Genomic DNA, 24,318 nt, shown 5'->3' with positions numbered 1-24,318 from the left:
CCACGAACGGAGCCCTGTCACAGATGTGAATGAAGCCTAAGCTTGTTGACTGATTCCAATAGCAGCCAGTAGAATATAGATTGTATACTGTGAATATCTAAATTGATATATTACATAATGTATAATATATAATGTGTGTGTATTTATATTAACCCACTTTTAACATATATTTATATAGTAAAATAAATTGTAAGAAATTGGGTTTACGCTGGCAAAGTATGTAGATCTATTTTTCAATAAAGTATTTTCAGTGTCTACAAAATAAATAAATTATAGTAACTTGGAGTAATAATTATAAACTATTTCACTATAAACATGTGTATGAACAAGCGGCATACACAAACCAAGCACTTAAACGACTTAATAATGTTTAAATTAAGTCTCTGTTCACATCTGCGCTAAGTTCTTCCGTTCTTCTGCGCTGTCATAGGAACAGAAGAACGATAAAAAGAAAGTGCTGGAACCATGGTATCACGGTACCAACGGAACTCATTGACTTTAATGGATTCCGTCGGGTTTCTGTGAGGGTGTCCGTCATTTTAGCGGGAGAAATAGCACAGCATGCTGCTCTATTTATCCTGTCATTTTTCACCAAAACTGCGCAGATGTGAATAGAACCTTAGCCTACAGTTTGGATTTACGTTATTTGGTATATTAGATAATTGCAAAACAAGCTGTTCCACGATATAATGGTACTAGCAGAATTCCTTCATTTACAAAGTAGATTGATATGAAGCCTGCTGGGCGTCTCACAGTGGTCGTTGTAATAACGATCAACACATTATTACTGCATCTGTGAGTGGTCGATTCACAGAATACACAGTAATTCAAATGGTTTGCAAAGAGCATAAGGGGTAAACACATGGAAAATCCAGGCTTGGTAACACAACACATTGCAAAAATAGAGCAATGTTTCAGATAAGTAATATACATTGTCAGGCTCCAGCATGGGAATGTGTAATCATAACCAAGACCTAGATACAGTAATTGGATTTTGTCATTTATCATCACAGAATACAGGCCGACATAAACAGCTCCTGTATTTTTCCGACTTTCTTCATTTCCAAGCTGCCCCCCTGGCTTGGTATTGAAATCTGTCCAGTTTCTAAAGGGAGCAATTCCAATAATAACATTATATTTGGAAACTGCTCATAATGCAATTGCCTAATATAATAGCCCGGTGGGGTGACTCAAAATCAAAGATTTATTTTAGTGTACTAGCAGAAATTAAATAAGACACCGATAGTGTTTAGCCCCAAATGTGTAAATTTATCAACAGACAGCTATCTGGAAGCAAGCTATCAATTCCTTACATGCGATTTACACCAAAGAATGAACACTTCCGCCACCATTCTGAACAGCTGATCAGAGTCTTCATCTGGTTTTTTAAGCCAATTTGATCTGGACAATAGAAAAAAATGAACATTTAATATGATGCAAAAGCAGTAAAGTATTAAAACGTTGGGGGTTCGCTAAAATCTTTATACCTGTTGTTATCCACATAACGGATCAACATTGGGTAGAACGCATAGAGATCTCTGCATAAAACAGCAAACTCATCCAGAATAAGAAGCTCTGCTTCCTGTGTGTCAGTCTTGCTGTCCGCTTTCAACTGCTCCTCCTCTAGCACAATCTTTATTGCTTTCTTCTTCAGTTTCTCGAGCGTGGGGATAAAATGGCTCTTCAGGAGATCTGGCTGAGCCTTGCTGATAATTGGCTGAGCATAAACTGCAAACAAAAATCAAGTGCTAGATTAATAACATGAAACAAAGATATGAGTCTGCAGAGAGGTTTTCAGTAGCATCATTGAAGGCAGAGATGGGTATCATATTTTACACCGGCCAAATATCAGGCATACGAGCGTTCACAGAACACTCGCTCCTGATAATTGCCCTGTGTAAACAAACGCTCAATCATCGGCTGATTGTATTTTTTTTAAGTGACCAAAATATTATCGTTATATAAGGATCTGGAAGAGGGATAATTTCTATGTACAGCTATGAATCCCGTGTAAAAAGGGAGACATGCTGCCGACAAGATAGAAATGTTTGGGGAAGAGCGATCGGAGTAACGAGCGCTCGTCCCCATACATAGCTCCTTGTGAAAGGTGCAAACGAGCGCCGGTCAATGAGCTGTCTCGTTTATCAGCGCTCGTTGACACGGCTCACATCGGGCTGTGTAAGAGTACCCTAAGCATGTTCACCCAAACATTCACTGCTAGGATAATAGAAATTATTACATTTTTAAAGTACTTCTGACTTACCATGAAACACACACATTTCCATTTCTTAAGGCCATTGCTGCACACAAGATGGATCAAAGTAATTTATCTGAAAAACCCAACTGTAAATCAAAATACTGTTTTTTTTTCCTGATTTAGGAGCTATATCATATAAGGAAGAGGGATAATTTCTATGTACAGCTATAAATCCTGGCAGTGTTGCCTGATAGTAGGGACAGATTATAGGGAGGGCAAGAGGGGCAAATACCCTGGGACCTCCACTACCCTACACAAGACAATTCAAAGCAACTACAACTGCAAGTCTCTGATTGTTGCATACCCAGGACCTGAGTATCTATTTTTTAACTCAGATCTTTCCTTTACTCCTTATATTCAATCACTTGCACGTTCATGTCACCTTTACCTCAAAAACATCTCCAGAATCAGCCCTTTTCTTACAGTTAAAATTCTCATTGTCGCTCTGATTCCCTCTCGTCTTGACTACTGTAACTCATTACTTATCGGTCTCCCACTCTTTAAACTCTCCCCTCTCTAATCTATCCTGAATGCAGCAGCCAGGCTCATCTTTCTGACCAACCGCTACACCAACGCCTCTACTCTGTGCCAGTCACTGCACTGGTTGCCCATACCCTTCAGAATTAAATTCAAACATATTACACTCACCCACAAAGCTCTCCACAGTGCTGCACCTCCTCCCTCATCTCCTCCCTCATCTGTCTACCACCCTACCGGTGCTCTACATTCTGCCAACGACCTTAGATTAACATTCTCCATATTCCAAACCCCCCTTCCCATCTCCAAGATTTTTCTCATGCTGCACCGGTCCTCTGGAATGTGCAACCCCCGACAATCTGATCAATTCCCAACATCCACAGTTTTAAACGTGCCCTGAAAACACATCTTTTTAGACAGGTCGATCACATTCCCTAATCTGACTCCTTTCCCTGGCCCCCCACTATTACATTAGTCCTCAGAACCTGACCCCTCATTCAGCAGTACCTGTCACACTCATTACACCCTAATGCCCTTTATATCTGTCATACACAGATACTGGTTTCTGACTGTCTCATGCAGCTTTATGTGTACTAACCCAAGTGTATAAAAGATGGCAGGACCATTGTACTAATCATGCACTTTGTGTTACCCCTATTTCCTCATAGATTGTAAGCTCTTGCGAGCAGGGCCCTTACTCCTCTTGTTTAAATTGTAAATTAGTTTGGTCTCTATGCCATGTCTGATTTTGTCTGTGCAGGTTCCCTCTGAATTGTAAAGTGCTACGGAATATGTTGGCACTATATAAATAATAATAATAAAAATTATTAATTTTTATTATTATTATTATTATTATTATATGAACACTGTTTTGGGTCAGTGTACATGGCAGTATATAGTTTATGGTCAGGTAAATAACATTATATGGGGTGGTGGATCACTTCTAAAATGGACTTTCAGTGTAATGGAAGCAGCAATACTATATTGAAATATAATGATAACCCATATTAATAATATGAGCAACTGGTAACAAATTACTACTCACAAAGCTATCAAGTGTCTATACAGAGTGTTCATTTCCTCAATATCCTTATTTGTCTCTTAAGTTCTATAACTGCCTATGGCTGTAGAAAGATGATATCCTAAAACTTATAATGGAATTTAGAGCAACATCAGTTTTTTGTAAAAGAGTAACAATAAATTTCATACATCCACATGCATTTTCCATGGTCTTAAAGTCTGTGAGGTAAAAATGTACGCTTTGGGTTATAGTCACAAAGTAAAAGTTTGTCACTAAATTGAGGAACCCTTAAAATGCAAAAGATATATTTCTGCTGTCCCCACCATTCTGAACAAGATAAACCACTCTGTGTATGACGTGAAATGAAAAGAAACTCCTTAAGATCATACTCTATTCTCAACCTCATCAATAAAGTACATTTACAAGCCGCTAGGCATTACCACACGGCATCACAAGTCTGTTTCACCTAAAGGTCAACTAGAGGTTGCGTGGATACATTTCTCTGGGGATTGTACTAGGAACAAATGTGGATTCCGAAAAGGGAGAAATGTGATTCTTAACCCATTAGTGACCGCCAATACGCCTTTTCACGGCGGCCACTAACGGGCTTTATTCTTATGCATACTCCTTTTCACGGCGCTGCATCAGAATAAAACAGCGCCGCTGGGAGCAGTAAAAGCTCCCTGATCTCAGCTACCGGCACTCGAAATCATCCCGTTCAACCTCTTAGATGCAGCACTCAATAGCGAACGCTACATCTAAGTGGTTTTGCAGGGTGGGGGCGATGCGATCGCGGGGTGCCGATGGCTTCTATGGCAGCCGAGGGCCTAACAAAGGCTCCCTGGTCTGCCTCTAGTTAATGCCTGTTAGGCCTAGTGGAATTAATAAAAAAGTTTAAAAAAGTTTCATAAACTTTATAATAAATAAAAATCCTGAGTAAAAAAAAATTAAAAACCCACTTTTTCCCCTTACAAAATGTTTTATTATGGAAAAGTTACACATATTTGTTATCGCTGTGTCCGTAACGACCCCAACTATATAGCTATTATGTCATTTATTCCACTCGGTGAACGACGTAAAAAGTTAAATAAAAAATAAAGCCAGTATTGTTGTTTTCTGTTCATCCTGCCTTAAAAAAGATGTGATAAGAAGTGATCAAAAAGTTGCATGTACTCCAAAATGGTACCAATAAAAACTACAAGTTGTCCTGCAAAAAAAAGCCCTCAACAGCTGCATCGCCGGAAAAATAAAAAAAGTTAAGGCTCTTCAAATAACAAATGATTTTGAAAAAAAGTGTTTTTACTGTGTAAAAGTAGTAAAACATAAGAAAACTATATACATTTGGTATCATCGCAATTGTAACGACCCGCTGAATAAAATTATTATGTTATTTATACCACACGGTAAACAGAGTAAATTTAGGACACAGAAAAGTGTGGCGAAAATGTTGGGGTTTTTTTCAATTTCAAAAAGTTTATAAAAGTTAATCAATAAATTATATGTACCCCAAAATGGTGCTATATAAAAATAAAACTTGTCCCGCAAAAAACAATTCCATATACAGCTATGTCAATGCGACAATGGAAAAACAAAAAAAATAGCTTGGTCATTAAGGCCTACAATAGGCTGGTAATTAAGGGGCTAAAAGTCACATGCAGAATATAGTTTTGTGTATATGTGCGAGACGTTCTATAAGCTCTTGAAATATGCAGTCGTGTAAAAATCTAATGAAAAACAGGGCCATCTCCTCTTGATTGTCTCCATTTTTGGCTTAGGACTGACTAAGGGGTTGAGCTTAGTTAAATGGACAGGTTGCCTGGTCTCCAATACTGTCTAGGTAATAAAGCAACCTAAATTCCAGAACCCAAAATGTCATTCTTATTTTTAGTTATCCTTGGTATTGAGATAAGAGACAGAACACAGATCAAGTAAGAAGTCTATGTCATGGTAAATGTTACATGCTTTTTTTTTTAAATGTCATTATTAATTTTCCTTTAATTGGGGGACATGAAATAATATAGGATTGTTCTGTGTCTTAGCTGGTAGTCTTAGGTGTCCACTCTAATCAGCTTAACCTTGGTTACAGCACTACAACTAAAGAGAAGGACCTATTTTGTCTTTTGCTACTACCTTTGGCCCTGTTCACACTGAGTTGAACTGGGCCTTTTATTTAGAATTAACCTAATAGAGACAGCTTCTAACTCATTTTTGCATAGAGATGTAGAGTTCAGAATTGCTAAACAAAGATGTTTCTATGCACAATGCCTTGTGCAGCATAAACTGTAGATGTGCTAATAAGAAGGAAATGGCAAAATACTTGGTATAAGAAACGGTTATTTCTAGAAAAAAAATTAACACAGCTGCCAGATCACACTAGGGGAAGTGTTGTCATGTAGATCAGTGGTCCCCAAAAATTTTTGCACCAAGGACCAGTTTTATGAAAGACAATTTTTCCATGGACCAGCGGGTGGGGATCACGCGCATTACAAAACACTCTGCAGACTGTAACTAAATGGAAATGAAATAAAAATGAAAAAATGCTTTGGGTCATTTCACACATTGCATAAATACTGCAGATTTTCCGCAACGGAATTCGTTGCGGAGAATCTGCAGCATAATACAGTAGCAGCAAAGTAGATAAGATAAAACAAATCTCATCCACATGCTGTATAAATACTGAGCGGCAAAAACACTCAGAAATTGAGCTGCGGTGCAGAGTTTAATACCGCAGCATGTCAATTGTATCTGCGTAAACGCTGCTTATTTGTTGTGAGTTTTCCCCATTGAATTCAATGGGAAGTAAAACCCGCAACAAATAGCAGTTTTTGCGGTTATTGCTGCGGAATCGCAGCTATTCCGCCGCAAAAAACGCAACTCAGAAAAAAATAAAATCTTTTACTTACCCAACAGTCTGTGTTTCTTCATCTAAGCCTTCCTTCTGGGATGACGTTTCATCCCATGTGACCGCTGCAGCTTATCACAGGCTGTAGCGGTGGTCACATGGGATGAAACGTCATCCCAGGAGGCCGGCCTGGATGACATCAGAGGGTCAGCCTCCTGGGATGACGCTTCATCCCATGTGACCACTGCTGCAGGCAATTACATGCTGCAGCGGTCACATGGGATGAAACGTCATCCTAAAAGGCCGGCCTGCTAGCAGTTTGATGTGGTTTTTTCGCCTGGAACTCCTGGAGGCCACCGGAGCGTATACGCAGTGTAACTTCACGCAGTGTATCCGCCCGTGGCCCGGTACCAAATGATCCACAGCCCGGTATTGGTCCGCGGCCCGGTGATTGGGGACCACTGATGTAGACCTTGTAGCCTTTCTAACAAGAGGTCTGTAAGACTAAATACTGACAAAGTTTATTTTTTATTCTTTGATAATATTGTGTATTCCCTATATAATACTATGCCCAACTTTGTCATCCGATTATTATGAAAATTGTATTGTCCTTGTAACTGACATATCCTTAATAAAAACAGATTATCTGAAGCTCTTGTTACATAAAACCGTATAGTAATATAGTATTCCATATACAAATTATAGAGCTCCATCACCTAGTGAAAATGGCATAATTTTGTGCTCAAGAAAGTAAAATAAAGAGGGTAGTGTTTCTGGATCAATAAAGGGACACTGAGACCTTGCAGAGGATAACCAAAGAACGGCTAAAGCTTTTCAGGCAGCAAGGCTCACAGTACTTTTTGTTTTTGCTCCAGACTAATATGAATCCTATATAAAGTAAATTGTCTGTCAGTGGCAGGATAAATGTCAAGTGGATTTGCACATAATGCCACTAATACTTTGTGAAAAAGATTTTCAAACCGAGTGTCTGGCCAGTGATGTAAGATGGACAATGTTTAAGGACGGGAATGTAGAGATCATCACATGTAGGATTACCAGCAATTCTCTTCATCCAGGAAGCTTCATCTATTCCCAGGTTGTTGTTAATGATTTTCAGGATGTGGCCCAAGATGACACTTAGATGTTCGGAGGTCACTTGAGTACAGCACGGCCTGGCATTTTCTGGTACATTTTCTGTTCCTCTCTCCCACCAGTAGGAAAGATAGTTGCATAACATGGGCAGGACAACTTCAATAACGTGTGGCATCTCCGTATACCTGGCTCCAGACTCAGCCAGATCATTAATCTCCTTCATCAAACCTTCCAAGTGAGGCATATCTGGACACATCTCTTCAACTGTGTCCGGCATACCTAGAACTGGAATCCATATATCACCATTAAAATCAACATTCTTGATTATTCTATTGCAAAAACACGTCTTAATATTCATTATATATATATATATATATATATATATATATATATATATATATATATATATATATAAAAATATATATATATATGTTATAATTATACTTACTGGCTCTCTCTCTGGGTGATTTAGTGTTAAAAACTGTGAGAGGGTTGTTGTGGTTTAGTGATGGCTCAAGAAAAGCTACAGGTATGGCTCCGGCCACTGCTGCCAAACATTCTCCCAAGGCTGGTCTCTGTCTGTAAAGTTAAAGTGTAATTGTTTCAATGGATACCATCAGGAGGAAAAAATAAATGTAAACCCATTCTCTAATGCCCCATGCACACGACCGCGCCCGTAATCACGTTCCGTGATTACGGACACGGACAGCCGCCCGCATCTGCGGGCCGTGCTTCTATATAAAGTATGGGAGCACGGTCCGTAAAAAGTAAAAAATAGGACATGTCCTATCTTTTGCGGATCCTTTCTACGGCACGGACACCTTCCCGGAAATATACAGGAAGGTGTCCGAGGTCAATAAAAATGAATGGGTCCGTAATTACGAAAGAAATCTATGGTCGTGGGCATGGGGCCTTACTTGCAGTATCACAATTTTTAACACAACAATGCAACCACTTATGAAAATTAATTCTTATAAAAGATTGATGTCTGTCATGGGACAGATGCATTCTGCACATATAAATGGCCCTAAAAGTTTTTTATGGAGATACCTAGAATAGGTTTTTGCTCTAGTATAAAAGTACACTCTAATCCTTAAATAATGAATCAGTAGACATGGAACAATGAAAAAATAATGCCAGACATGTGCCAAACACATATACATGCCAGCCATTCAAACCCCTCCCCCCTTATGACTTCCATATGCTCTATTTAGGCATATGAAAATGGGTTGTCTTATAAAAATAACCTGGTTACCTGCAGTACACAATTATAATATAGCAGTATATTTGGGGCATTTATTTTCCATTTTCAGAGCACGTTCACACAACGGATTTTAACGCAGATTTTGGCATGGAAACTGCTTGTATTTCGTACCGCTATCACAGAAACAGCGTCCCATTGATTTTAATCAGAAAACGCCCCTCCCCCATTGTTCATTAGCTGCAGAATTTTATGGGCACGGATTTGAAACCACTTTACACAAAAAAAAAAATTGTGGTGTCATGTCACTTCTCAACATGGTTTCCTCGCGAAAATTAAATGGGTCTAATTTGTGTGAAACGCAAATCCGTGGCAAAAAATTCAAGGTTCATTTCTCATGCAAATCCACATCAGTTTTTTCCACTCGAAAAATCCATTGTATGAAAATATAATATAATGAAAAAGGGGAATATGCACAGTCACGCTACAGAAACCTATAGTATGCTTGAACCACTCAATATATATAACCTTCTGACATCTGAACTACAGGTTAGAAAATACAGAAACACACAATTAGCACTTACAAGGAATATACTACGAATGATTCTTAGTTGGGCCTTAACATAAAGGACAGTATTGATTTCTGAAAATGTAAAACCCTAGTAATATTCAGCTAATTAAAAACAAGCAAGTAATACGTATGTGCATAATACACACACACACACACACACACACACACACACACACACACACACACACACTGACTACAACTGTTCAGAATGGGCGAACTCTTGGTCGAATTAGAAAAGCTCTTTTTGTCACTACTGTAACATATTAATATTATTGTGGTAGCTTATCCAAACAATCTCATTACAGTCTAGGACCTCACAAATTCTTCCACCTTCGGGTGCACTAGACAACAAAAAGAAAATATGTTTACGAATAATGACATTAGTAACATGGTGTCAGTGTCATTTTAGATGTGACAGTGTGCAAAGCCATCATTGTTTTATTAAAATTTTACTATCATTGGCAAGATCCTGACAAATGCCATTAAACTTAATATTAATCACATTTATATGTCCTGGACAATATTCCATTATAATTGTTGGCTCACTTCTAAATTCACCCATTTGGAATATAAGCAAAAGAAACAACATACAAATCACTCACAACCTCGTGTGTGGTTAGGTTTACTTGAAGATATAAGTTGTTTAACTTAATAGATAAAAAAATTAATTTACACATTCTATGTGCAGCTCCACAAAAATTTTAGAATTTCCCTTGTGCTGCTGAATGTTCTCTAGGCTATAGCAAGCAATCACATTGCTTTTTTCATTTTCAAAATGGCCCCTGTAAAATGAGAGCTTGAACCAGATTGGTTGCTAAGGATAACTACTCCACTTTTCCTGTGAACCAGTTTTGATAAATCTCATAGTGGGGTTTTTTGTGCACCCTAATGGCACGAAAAGTTTTGAGCAAATAATTGAAAATATGCTTTGACAGACTGGAATACCTGCTAATGTGCATTTATCTGCATCGACAATTGACACCTCAATTAATTAAACTGTGGATACGGGTACTTATGGTTAACTTATTCCATCAGCGGCCCTGAAGTAAAATCTTTGATTTTGTCCATGTGGCTTAAATGATACAGAGATAGAAAACCCAATTAATCAGCGCGAGGTATTTATTTATGTTCTTCTCCCGCTGGCTTTCCTCCCTGTTGCCTGAATTAAGCTGCTGGTATGTTGCATTGATTGGCTATCTCACAGCTTGCTGTCTGTTCTTTTTGACAGGCAATTTAGTTGCTACACGTCGGCCTCAATAAAAGTAAAAAAAAACATTTAGACGACTGACATTTCTAGCAATTTATCCAGATGGAATTTTCCTCACCGCCACGCAGTCTGTGCGTATGTGGCAGAATGTCTATTATTACAGCCTTTGCAACGGTTATAAAAACACAGACAATGGAGTTAAAGGGTTCAGGGCAAATACGTGGCACCCTTAGATATTGAGAAATAAGACTTAGGCCACTTTCACACAACAGTATATTTGGTCAGTATTTTGCATCAATATTTAAAAGTCAAAATGATAAGGATCTGTTCAGATCAGCATTCGTTTTCCGTTGATGGGTCCGTCAGACCTTTCCGTCGGAGGAACCCGTTAACAGAAAGGCAAATGGAAAACATAGCTTACGTTTGCATTAACATAGATTTCCGTTGCTAATGGTTTCCGTTTGTCTCCGTTTCGTAAGGTTTCCATGTTTTTAGCGGAAACAATAGCACGGTCGACTATGCTATTGATTCCGTAAAAAAACCGGAAACCTTACGGAACGGAGACAAACGGAAACCATTAGCCACGGAAGAATTACCATTGAAATCAATGGTAATGCAAACTGAAGCTATGGTTTCTGTTTGCCTTTCCGTTAAAGGGTTCCTCTGACGGAAAGGTCGGACGGAACCCATCAACGGAAAATGAACGCTGATGTGAACAGGCCCTAAATGGGTCCAAAACACATAAGAGGTAGAAATGTTTTTATTAACTTTTTCTGTTTATTTTCCATTCTTGGTTTTGGCTTCAAAATACTGAAGCAAAATGCTACAGCGTGAAAGTGACATCAGGGCCTGTTCATATCACCGTCGGGTTCCGTTTGGGGTTTCCGTTCATATATTCCTTTGATGGAATGGATGAACGGAAACCCCAAAAGGAACCCGACGGTGATGTGAACAGGCCCTCTCAGCATACTAAGTTGTAACAGCCTGCTCCGTTGTAGCCTCTTCTTAAGGAACAAAAGCTTTTTTGGATCGTTGCAGGAAACCGCCTCCTCCCACTCGATCACCTGTACTAAGTACTGAAGCAGGTAGGAGTGACGCGACAGGACATCAAATGCTAATCTTATGTACTCAGCAACGGGGTAAGGATATAGATATCAGAATCATCCCTGCTGAGTGCCAGCAAACACTTCATTCTATATTATACTGAGACTCAACATAATACACAGGGTCACAACCCTCAGTGCAATTCACCGCCATTTACTTATTAAGATTTTCTAAGCTAAGAAACCCACGTACATAGGATATTCCCTTCAGAGCTTAGACAGGCAACCAGCTTTTGTATCCTTGGAAATTGTTTAAAGATCAATTCACCAACTAGTCATTTTTTCTGAAAAGCGACTCTTAACAAATTCAATCTCTTTTCACACAACAACAATAGATATGACAGAATAATAACACAAACGTATTATCAGGTGAAATTTGCAGTGTAAATATTTTCCATGTCCTCTCCTGGGTGCACAAACAGAACGTGTTACTGAAAAATTGCGCTCTCTCATGTGATACTTTGCTAATAAGCTGCACCCCCGCAAGGCAACAGAGGTTAATTGCAAGTCTGCAGAATCTCCAATAAATACACATCATTGTCATACTCTCCTGAGAATCTCCCTCCAGTTGTGAATTACAGTTGTCATCAAATCCTTTTTGTGCTTAAAGGGGAAAACATAAATATGATATATATATATATACATACACACACACACACACACATATTTTATTTTTCCAAATAAAATAATAAACTATTTATATGTGTGTATATATAAATATATAGGTAACTGGTATATGGGTATCTGGGGGTATTTGCAGCATAGGTACCCACCTCATAGAGGTTGTCTCATCGTGGCAGGTGGGCTCGCACAATTTGATCAAAATGTGCACTAAGAACCTCTCTATTGTAAGTAGATTTAACAGTAATGCATATTTATTTATATTTAGTGGCTTAGGTGGGATTCGTGTTTGCAGTGTGCTGTATAAATTTGCAGTCACAGGCGTTCTTGCACCTGTATACACATTGTGTTTAATTTTGTTGGAATGTGCTGCTCTAACTTTTGTGTTGTTTATGTGATTCATATATGTGGCGTTAGTGACTGCCTACGTTTTTTGATCTTGCACGCCTCCCATTCTGCCCTTGGTGATTTTAATTAGTTTAATGCTGGTTCCTACAATCCCCAAGTATATGTAGACTTAGTCCCAGTTCTGGGTGTATGTGCAGCATAGGTTTCCACCCCACAGAGGTTGCCCTGTCATGGCAGGTGGGCTCACACAATTTGATCAAAATGTGCGCGAAGAACCTTCCTATTGTAAGTAGATTTAGCAGTAATGCATATTTATTTATCTTTAGTGGCTTAGGTGGCATTAGTGTCCGCAGTGTGCTGTCGCCATTATAAATTATAGTTTAATCTTCTATTTATTTTTAGACATAAATATATTTGGTTGCTTATTTATGTTACTTATAGATGTTCCCCTGTCAGTGCAGTCTTCCACATTTGTCATTATCACGAAGGTCATTCACAAGGAAATTTCTCATTCTACTGCTGTTTAACCCTTTCAGTACCAGACTAATTTTCGTTTTTATGCTTTTGTTTTTTCCTTCCCGCCTTCAAAAAGTCATAACTCTTATTTTGTCGTTGACACAGCCATATGAGGGCTTCATTCTTACGGGACAAGTTGTACTGTCTAATGGCACTATTTAATATTATGTGTGATGTACTGGGAAGCTGGAAAAAAATTCAGAAAGGGGTGGAATTAGAAAAAACCAGCAGTTCTGCCATTTTCTTATGGGTTTCTTTTTTACGTTGTTCAATGCACGGTAAAAATGACACATTATCTTTATTCTGTGGGTTAGAACAACCTTTAAAAAAAATGTACATTTTTAAATAAACTTTTTTATGCATCGCTATATTGTGACCCCCATAACTTATTTATATTTCTGTGTACAGAGCTGTGTAATACATATTTTTGTATGTGGAAAGATGTAGTTTTTATTAATACAATTTTGGGGAATGTCGAGCATTTCGATCACATTTTATTCAATTTGTTTGTGCGGTTGAAATGGCAAAAAAAAATGGTGATTCTGCCATTTTGACCTTTTTTCCCACACGACATTCACAGTATTGGATAAATATTTTTTGACTTTTATAGTTCGGAGCATTTTCGGACGCAGGGATACCTAATGTGTTTATGTTTATTATTGTTTATTTTTTTATATGTGATCTAGGGAAAGGGGGGTGATTTGAATTTTTATATTTTTTCCCAAAAAGTTTTTTACATTTTTTTTAACTTTTATTTAGCCCCCCGAGGGCTAAATAAAGATCGCTTATGCCATAGACTGCAATATCATAATATTACAGTCTATGGCAAAATCAGTACATTGCCATTGAGACTTGCCACAGGCAGGTCTCAATATCAATCTTCCTATAGCAGGCATGGGAGTGTTCACAAGGCTCCCAGCTGCTATAGGAGTACACCGGCTCCCACGAACTCATCGTGGGAGTCGGTGACCGGCCCCGAAGCAAAAGGTGCAGTAAAAACCCCACATATCCATGTGGTCACATCTGACACCGGCATCTGAGGGGTTAAATGGTTGGGATCAAAAATTTTGCATTGTCGCTGGGTCCCTGCTGTGCAACACAGCAGAGACCTGCCGGCTATGGTGCCCCCTCCGCTTCTGAGCAAGCGCCATATTTAAATACCCTTTCCCAACGTAGATCTACAGATCAGCGACGAGAAAGGGTTAAAGGGAATGTGTCATCAAAAAATGGCCTATTGTTTAAATTAAGTTTTTATGTTAGATATATTTTGTAAGAATTTTGGGTGATTTTTTTTATTATTTTCTTTGTCATTATCTGTATTAAAAAAATACTCTAAAATCTAGCAGTTTTCACTCTGGCCACTGTGCCTCAAAATAGACTGACACTTCCTGTTCTGTAGAGATAACTTCTCAGAAGTCATCTCATTATCATCACAGGAAGGAGTACAATTACAGGTAACACAGGATCCACCATTGATAATAGGTGATCGACACAGCTCCCCTCCTATCTTTTCCTCCACAGTGACTTCTGCACAGGTGACAGAACAAGCATAGAAGACTCTCCTATGGATGTCAATGGGTCCCCTCCTGTTCACAGGTTTATATGGTCAATGTGGCTGCAGTAATGCACCTTTCTAAATGCTGTTAACAGCAGCTCAGGCAAGAATGCTGCCCTCTTAAACAGAAAATGTATAGGACATAAAAAAAAATAATACTACAATCAAAAGATAAAAATAAATAAGAAAAAAAAGACTGTGATCGTGGAGTGCCGATGGTTGTCATGGCAGCCCGGGGGCCCTTATGAAGGCCCCCAGGTCTGCCTTCTTTCTGCCTCTGTAAGAAGCCTGTGGAAGCCTGTAAAAATGACAATATACTATAATACATTTGTATACATGATTGTACCATCAAATCCCCTAGGGGGACTAAAAAAAGGTCTGAGAAACTAGTCTACAAAACCTAAAAAATTATTAAAATACTTAAAAAAACAAAAAACTTTTCCCATTTTTCCTTTAACCCCTTCCCGACATTTGTCGTATGGATACGTCATGGAAAGCTAGTGCTCCCCGCATTTTGCCGTAACCATACTGAGTCGGTGCCATCATCGCCGGATGTCAGCGGTGTATTACAGCTGACATCCGGCTGTAATGGCAGGGACCGAAATTAGCTTTGATCCCCGCCATTAACCCCTTAAATGCAGCGGTCGAAAGCGATCACTGCATTTATGGTGTTTGAAGCTCATCGGCACCCCAGCAATGAAATTGCCGGGGTTCCGGTGGCTGCAATGGCAACTGGAGGCCTAATACTGGCCTCCCGTTCTGCCTAGCACAGAAGGCGTATGTTACAGCTAACATCCACCTGTAATGCTAGGAACAGGAGCTAGCTCCGATCCCTGCCATTAACCTTAGATGCAGTGATTGAAAGCGGTCGCTGCATCTTAGAGGTTGCCAGAAGATCGGCAGCCCTGCCATGCAATCAGGGCTGCCGACTGCTGCTATGGCAACAGGAGGCCTAACAATGGCCTCCTGTTCTGCCATTATGGGAGCTGATTAGGCCCCGCCGGGAGGGGAAGCCTAATCGGCTTGCTGTCAGTGAATAACTGACCTTATACATTGAACTACATAGGTAGTGCAATGTATTAGAAACAAAAAACAGACAGTTGGACCTTCAAGTCCCCTAGTGGGACTTAAAAAAAGTATATAAAAAAGTTTAAAAAAAAGTTCTAAAACATATAATAAAAGTTTTGAGTAATAAAATAAAATACAATTGCACTTTTCCCTTATCAAGTCCTTTATTATTGAAAAAAATAAAATAAACCATACATATTTGGTATCGACACAACCGTAACGGCCTGAACTATAAAAATATGATGTTATTTATTCCACACGGTAAACAGCGTAAAAAAACAAGCATAAAAAACGATATCATATTTTCTGTTTTTTGGTCACTTTGCCTTACAAATATTGGAATAAAAAGTGATCAAAACGTCGTATGTATCCAAAAATGGTACCTATAAAAACTATAGCTCATCTCGCAAAAAACAAGCCCTCGTACAGCTCCATCAATGAAAAGATTAAAACGTTATGGTATTCACAACTTGGCGACAGAAAAAATACATTCTTTTTACAAAAGTAATTTTATTGTGCAAAGAGTTGTAAAACATAAAAAAAAGTCCTATAAAAGGGTATCGCCGGAATCGTACTGACCCGCAGAATAAAGTTAACAGGTAATTTAGAACGCATGGTGACCACTGTATAAAAAAAACCCCTAAAAAACAATGCCAGAATTGCAGTTTTTTTTGTCATCTGGCCTCCCAAAAAATAGGAGAAAAAGTAATCAAAAAGTTGCTTGTACCCCAAAATGGTACCAATAAAAACGACATCTCGTCCCACAAAATAAAATTCCTCATACCAGTACGTCTATCAAAAAATAAAATTAGTTAAGGCTACAATAAGTCAGGAAATAAAAATATGCAGTTGTGCAGGCCCGAGGGGGAACATTTCTTCTGTTTCAAGAGGCTAATTAAAAAGGCCCTAAAATTAGGGAAACAGGAAGGGGAGGGCACAAACATATCTGCTGGAAGCGAGGGTGCTTGTATTATACCAGGACAACAGTACCCACCAAAATTCCCCAAACTGCATAGGTGCAGAGCGTGGACCAAAAGGGGGATAAGGACACCATTTATCAGTGCAACACTGGCCTGTGCATAAAGCATTGCTTCACAGCGTAACAAATATCTATGGATTATTTTATTGTTTTTTTTACCCCATTATTATACCACCTGACTATGCCCCTGATGTACTCTGCCCAGCTTACATATGCCCCCATATTATAAACTAAAAGACCACAAACAAAACTACTACAAACAAAACCACTCTCCAAAAGCCAAATGGCGTTCCCTCCCCTCTGAACCCTACAGTGTGCCCAAACAGCAGTTTACATTCACATATATGGCATTGCCATACCTGGGAGAACCATTTTAACAATTTTTTGGGGGTGTTTATCCAGTGGTACAAGCTGGGCACAACATTTCTACCACTGAAATGGCATATCTAGGGAATGTTTTTTTACTTTGCAGCCTCTGCAGCGCAATCATTTATGGAAAAGACCTGTGGGTTGAAAATGCTCACTACACCCCTTAATAAATGCCTTGAGGGGTGTAGTTTCCAAAATGGGGTCACTTCTCAGGTTTTCTTTTTTTATTATTTCACATCAGAACCTCTGCAATTGTGAACCAATACTTTGTAAGACGCCAAATTAGGCTTCAACTTCGCATGGTACTCTTTCACCGCTGAACCTGATTGAATGTCCAGGCAAAAGATTAGGGCCACGTGTAGGGTATTTCTAAAACCGGGAAACACAGTATAAGAATTAGAGAGCTGTCCTGTTATGGTGGCACAAGTTGGGCACCACATATTGGCATATCTATGTAAAAAAAAAAAAAATTCACTCTTCAACGAGTGCACACTAATTTCTGCAAAACACCTGCGGGGTTAAAATGTTCACTACACCCCTAAGTGAATACCTTGAGGGGTGTAGTTTCCAAAATGGGGTCACTTCTGGGGGGATTTCCACTGTTTTGTTTTCACAGGGGCTTTGCAATTGCGACGTAGCGACCAGAAACCAATTCAGCAAAATCTGCACTCCAAAAGCAAAAATGCCACTCCTTCCCTTCTGAGCCCTGCCCTGTGCCCAAACTGCAGTTTATGACCACAAATGGGGTATTGCCATACTCGGGAGAAATTGCTTTACAAAGGTTGGGGTTCTTTTTTTCCTTTATTTTTTGAGAAAATGAAAAATTTTGAGCTAAACTGTGTCTTATTGAAGAAAAGGGATTGTTTTTATTTTCACTGCCCAATTCTAATAAATTCTATGAAACACCTGTGGGGTAAAAATGCTCACTACACCACTAGATTAATTCCTCAAGGGGTGGTTTCCAAAATGGGGTCACTTGTAGGGGGTTTCCACTGTTTTGTCCCCTCAGGGCTTTGCAAATGCGACATGGCCTCCGCAAACCATTCCTGCTAAATTTGAGCTCCAAAAGACAAATGGCGCTCTTTCCCTTCTAAGCCCTACCGTGTGTCCAAACAGCCATTTATGACCAAATGTGGGGTACTGTTTTACTCAGGAAAAATTGCTTTACAAATGCTGTGGTGCTTTTTCTCCTTTAGTCCTTGTGGAAAAGAGAAAAAATTAGCTAAACCTACATTTTCTTTGAAACAATGTAGCTTTTCATTTTCACGGCCTAATTCCAATAATTTCTGCAAAAAAACTGTGTGGTCAAAATGCTCACTATACCTCTAGATAATTTCCTCAATGGGTGTAGTTTGCAAAATGGGGTCACTTGTAGGGGGTTTCCACTGTTTTGTCCCCTCAGGGCTTTGCAAATGCGACATGGCCTCCGCAGACCATTCCTGCTAAATTTGAACACCAAAAGCCAAATGGCGCTCTTTTCCTTTCTAACCCCTGCCGCGTGCCCAAACAGCCGTTTATGACCATATGTGGGGTATTGTTTTACTCGGGAGAAATTGCTTTACAAATGTTGTGGTGCTTTTTCCCCTTTAGTCCTTGTGGAAATGAGAAAAAACTAGCTAAGCCAACATTTTCTTTGAAAAAACTTCACGGACTATTACCAAGAATTTCTGCAATTAACCTGTGTGGTCAAAATGCTCAATATACCTCTAGATAATTTCCTTGAGGGGTGTAGTTTCCCAAATGGGGTCACTTTTGGTGGATTTCCACTGTTTTGGCATCGCAAGAGCCCTTCAAACCTGACATGGTGCCTAAAATGTATTCTAATAAACACAAGGCCCCAAAATCCATTAGGTGCTCCTTTGCTTCTGAGGCCGGTGCTTCAGTCCATTAGAATGCTAGAGCACCATGAGGGATATTGCCTAAAACTGCAGAATCAGGGCAATAAATCTGAGTTGCATTTCTCTGGTAAAACATTCTCTGCTGAGTATGGCGCGTGAGCCCGATCCATACTTCCCCTTAATTGCTGCCACGTACATTGTGTGACCCCTAGCATTCAGTTAGTAGCAGCCTTACATAAAATACATGTGTTGGGGCTACATAGAGAACACATGCATGGGGTAAGTGAATAGGAGTAATGGTGGAGTAATGATGAACAATTACTTCACTGTGCTTGTTTTTACTGTCCCTAGATGATTTTTAAAATGGCTGCCTGTTTCTAGGGGATGTTGTCATGTTGTTAATAAAGTTAAATATAAATAAAAATACAACACACAGAGGAGACAGGGAGAAGAATCTAAGAGCTGCTCCTCACAGATACTGACCGACATGATGAGATGCTTCTGTATGTAGAAATACTTTATAACTTCTGCTCCTCAATAATCTACTATTTACCGGTTATAAACCTGGACAGCGATACCTGAATATCAGGCGTCACATAATGTGGGTCACATGACTGCCGCCATTTTTAGTCCATTCAGTTATCCTATGGATACGTCTCTATGGACTAATCTGTGGGCTATAGCATTTTTTTTTCTAGACAAAGGCAACTGCCTGATATAAGAAAGGTATGTGATCAGAATATTATTTATGCATATATTAAAAATCTGTATGGTTTCCTCTTTTATAAATGAACTAATAAAACAAATAGGATGTAGACAATCCCTTTAAATGTGATTTTAAGCAACTTTTAAATAGGTTTTTATTTTATTTTTAAAAACATTTTACTTTTTGAGATACAGGTACTAAGTATCCTGTATACAAAGAAGCTGTATCTTGCCATCAAAGCCGATTCAGTCAAGTCAAATGGAATGACGGCTCCAGCTAATAACAATCACAACTAAGTTCTTCACACAGGGCCAGCTTTCCCCCGAAGCAGCCAGCGCACCTCACCTGACAGAATCGGCTTTGATGGCAAGATACAGCTTCTGTGAGTACAGGATACATAAAAACTGAATCTCAAAAAATAAAAAAACATTATCAATATTAGTACCCACTGGATAGGGTGCAAGTCTTAAAGACTCTGACTTCAGATCCTCTCAAGATAAAGACAAAGAAATAGGCTGCAAGACAAGTTTAAGAAAGTTAAAAATGTAGACTAAAAAAGAAGGGGCTAATAAAAGTCTGTATTTTTCACTTTGTTAGTTAGAGTGTTGCCCATGTATATATATATATATATACACACACACACACACATATATATGTATATATATATACACACATATATATATATATATATATATATATATATATACACATACAGTGAAGGAAATAAGTATTTGATCCCTTGCTGATTTTGTAAGTTTGCCCACTGTCAAAGACATGAACAGTCTAGAATTTTTAGGCTAGGTTAATTTTACCAGTGAGAGATAGATTATATTTAAAAAAAAAACAGAAAATCACATTGCCAAAATTATTTATATTTATTTGCATTGTGCACAGAGAAATAAGTATTTGATCCCTTTGGCAAACAAGACTTAATACTTGGTGGCAAAACCCTTGTTGGCAAGCACAGCAGTCAGACGTTTTTTGTAGTTGATGATGAGGTTTGCACACGTTAGATGGAATTTTGGCCCACTCCTCTTTGCAGATCATCTGTAAATCATTAAGATTTCGAGGCTGTCGCTTGGCAACTCGGATCTTCAGCTCCCTCCATAAGTTTTCGATGGGATTAAGGTCTGGAGACTGGCTAGGCCACTCCATGACCTTAATGTGCTTCTTTTTGAGCCACTCCTTTGTTGCCTTGGCTGTATGTTTCTGGTAATTGTCATGCTGGAAGACCCAGCCACGAGCCATTTTTAATGTCCTGGTGGAGGGAAGGAGGTTGTCACTCAGAATTTGACGGTACATGGCTCCATCCATTCTCCCATTGATGCGGTGAAGTAGTCCTGTGCCCTTAGCAGAGAAACACCCCCAAAACATAATGTTTCCACCTCCATGCTTGACAGTAGGGACGGTGTTCTTTGGGTCATAGGCAGCATTTCTCTTCCTCCAAACACGGCGAGTTGAGTTAATGCCAAAGAGCTCAATTTTAGTCTCATCTGACCACAGCACCTTCTCCCAATCACTCTCAGAATCATCCAGATGTTCATTTGCAAACTTCAGACGGGCCTGTACATGTGCCTTCTTGAGCAGGGGGACCTTGCGGGCACTGCAGGATTTTAATCCATTACGGCGTAATGTGTTACCAATGGTTTTCTTGGTGACTGTGGTCCCAGCTGCCTTGAGATCATTAACAAGTTCCCCCCGTGTAGTTTTCGGCTGAGCTCTCACCTTCCTCAGGATCAAGGATACCCCACGAGGTGAGATTTTGCATGGAGCCCCAGATCGATGTAGATTGACAGTCATTTTGTATGTCTTCCATTTTCTTACTATTGCACCAACAGTTGTCTCCTTCTCACCCAGCGTCTTACTTATGCTTTTGTAGCCCATTCCAGCCTTGTGCAGGTCTATGATCTTGTCCCTGACATCCTTAGAAAGCTCTTTGGTCTTGCCCATGTTGTAGAGGTTAGAGTCAGACTGATTAATTGAGTCTGTGGACAGGAGTCTTTTATACAGGTGACCATTTAAGACAGCTGTCTTTAATGCAGGCACCAAGTTGATTTGGAGCGTGTAAATGGTCTGGAGGAGGCTGAACTCTTAATGGTTGGTAGGGGATCAAATACTTATTTCTCTGTGCACAATGCAAATAAATACATATAATTTTGACTATGTGATTTTCAGTTTTTTTTTTAAATATAATCTATCTCTCACTGGTAAAATTAACCTAGCCTAAAAATTCTAGACTGTTCATGTCTTTGACAGTGGGCAAACTTACAAAATCAGCAAGGGATCAAATACTTATTTCCTTCACTGTATATATATATATATATATATATATATATAGTGAAGTGAATAAGTATTTGATCCCTTGCTGATTTTGTAAGATTGCCCACTGTCAAAGTCATGAACAGTCTAGAATTTTTAGGCTAGGTTAATTTTACCAGTGAGAGATAGATTATATAAAAAAAAAAAACTGAAAATCACATAGTCAAAATTATATATATTTATTTGCATTGTGCACAGAGAAATAAGTATTTGATCCCCTACTAACCATTAAGAGTTCAGCCTCCTCCAGACCAGTTACACGCTCCAAATCAACTTGGTGCCTGCATTAAAGACAGCTGTCTTAAATGGTCACCTGTATAAAAGACTCCTGGCCACAGACTCAATTAATCAGTCTGACTCTAACCTCTTCAACATGGGCAAGACCAAAGAGCATTCTGAGGATGTCAGGGACAAGATCATAGACCTGCACAAGGCTGGAATGGGCTACAAAACCATAAGTAAGATGCTGGGTGAGAAGGAGACAACTGTTCGTGCAATAGTAAGAAAATTGAAGACATACAAAATGACGGTCAATCGACATCGATCTGGGGCTCCATGCAAAATCTCACCTCGTGGGGTATCCTTGATCCTGAGGAAGGTGAGAGCTCAGCCGAAAACTACACGGGGGGAACTTGTTAATGATCTCAAGGCAGCTGGGACCACAGTCACCAAGAAAACCATTGGTAACACATTACGCCGTAATGGATTAAAATCCTGCAGTGCCCGCAAGGTCCCCCTGCTCAAGAAGCCACATGTACAGGCCCGTCTGAAGTTTGCAAATGAACATCTGGATGATTCTGAGAGTGATTGGGAGAAGGTGCTGTGGTCAGATGAGACTAAAATTGAGCTCTTTGGCATTAACTCAACTCGCCATGTTTGGAGGAAGAGAAATACTGCCTATGACCCAAAGAACACCGTCCCCACTGTCAAGCATGGAGGTGGAAACATTATGTTTTGGGGGTGTTTCTCTGCTAAGGGCACAGGACTACTTCACCGCATCAATGGGAGAATGGATGGAGCCATGTACCGTCAAATCCTGAGTGACAAGCTCCTTCCCTCCACCAGGACATTAAAAATGGCTCGTGGCTGGGTCTTCCAGCACGACAATTACCAGAAACATACAGCCAAGGCAACAAAGGAGTGGCTCAAAAAGAAGCACATTAAGGTCATGGAGTGGCCTAGCCAGTCTCGAGACCTTAATCCCATCGAAAACTTATGGAGGGAGCTGAAGATCCGAGTTGAAAAGCGACAGCCTCGAAATCTTAATGATTTACAGATGATCTGCAAAGAGGAGTGGGCCAAAATGCCATCTAACATGTGTGCAAACCTCATCATCAACTACAAAAAACATCTGACTGCTGTGCTTGCCAACAAGGGTTTTGCCACCAAGTATTAAGTCTTGTTTGCCAAAGGGATCAAATACTTATTTCTCTGTGCACAATGCAAATAAATATATATAATTTTGACTATGTGATTTTCAGTTGTTTTTTTTTATATAATCTATCTCTCACTGGTAAAATTAACCTAGCCTAAAAATTCTAGACTGTTCATGTCTTTGACAGTGGACAAACTTACAAAATCAGCAAGGGATCAAATACTTATTTCCTTCACTGTATATACACACTAGTTCTTCTCAATGAATTAGAATATCATTAAAAGTTTACTTATTTCAGTAATTCAATGCAGTAAGTGAAACTCATATTATATGGATTCATTACACACAGACTGATCAATTTCCAGCCTTTTTTATTATTTTAATGTTGATGATTATGGCGAACAGTTAATGAAAACCCCAAATTTAGCGTCTCAGAAAATTTTAATATTGGGTAAAAGTTTAAGACTGTAGACTCATGGTGTCGCACTCTAATCAGCTAATCAACACAAAACACCTGCAAAGGTTTCCTAAGTCCTGTTTTCAGATAAAAGTAAATTTGAAATCAAGGTCCCAGAGTCTGGAGGAAGAGTGGAGAGGCATCAATCCAAGTTGCTTGCGGTCCAGTGTGAAGTTTCCACAGTCAGTGATGGTTTGGGGAGCTACGTCATCTGCTGGTGTTGGTCCACTGTGTTATATCAAGACCAGAGTCAGCGCAGCCGTCTACCAGGAAATTTTCGAGCACTTCATGCTTTCCTCTGCTGACAAGCCTTATGGAGATGCTGATTTCATTTTCCAGCAGGACTTGGCACCTGCCCATACTGCCAAAAGTACCAATACCTGGTGTAATAACCAC

General features: G+C 39.3%; 1 protein-coding gene across 4 annotated transcripts in view; it reads right to left on the bottom strand.

The window, feature by feature from the left end:
* RYR3 (ryanodine receptor 3) overlaps positions 1 to 24,318 on the bottom strand; it is a 658,838-nt gene that overhangs the window by 145,056 nt on the left and 489,464 nt on the right. For all 4 annotated transcript variants that reach the window (XM_075844915.1, XM_075844916.1, XM_075844917.1 and 1 more), the window contains 4 exons: positions 8,138 to 8,268; positions 7,654 to 7,974; positions 1,488 to 1,728; positions 1,314 to 1,401 (listed from right to left, as the gene is read on the bottom strand). In XM_075844915.1, the coding sequence (XP_075701030.1) occupies positions 1,314 to 1,401; positions 1,488 to 1,728; positions 7,654 to 7,974; positions 8,138 to 8,268 (781 nt within the window). The remainder of the gene's footprint in view (positions 1 to 1,313; positions 1,402 to 1,487; positions 1,729 to 7,653; positions 7,975 to 8,137; positions 8,269 to 24,318) is intronic.

This window comes from Rhinoderma darwinii, chromosome 12, assembly GCF_050947455.1.
Source record: "Rhinoderma darwinii isolate aRhiDar2 chromosome 12, aRhiDar2.hap1, whole genome shotgun sequence".
Taxonomy (NCBI): domain Eukaryota; kingdom Metazoa; phylum Chordata; class Amphibia; order Anura; family Rhinodermatidae; genus Rhinoderma; species Rhinoderma darwinii.
The sequence above is the reverse complement of the archived record's forward strand: the minus strand, read 5'-3'. Positions and strand labels throughout refer to the sequence as shown.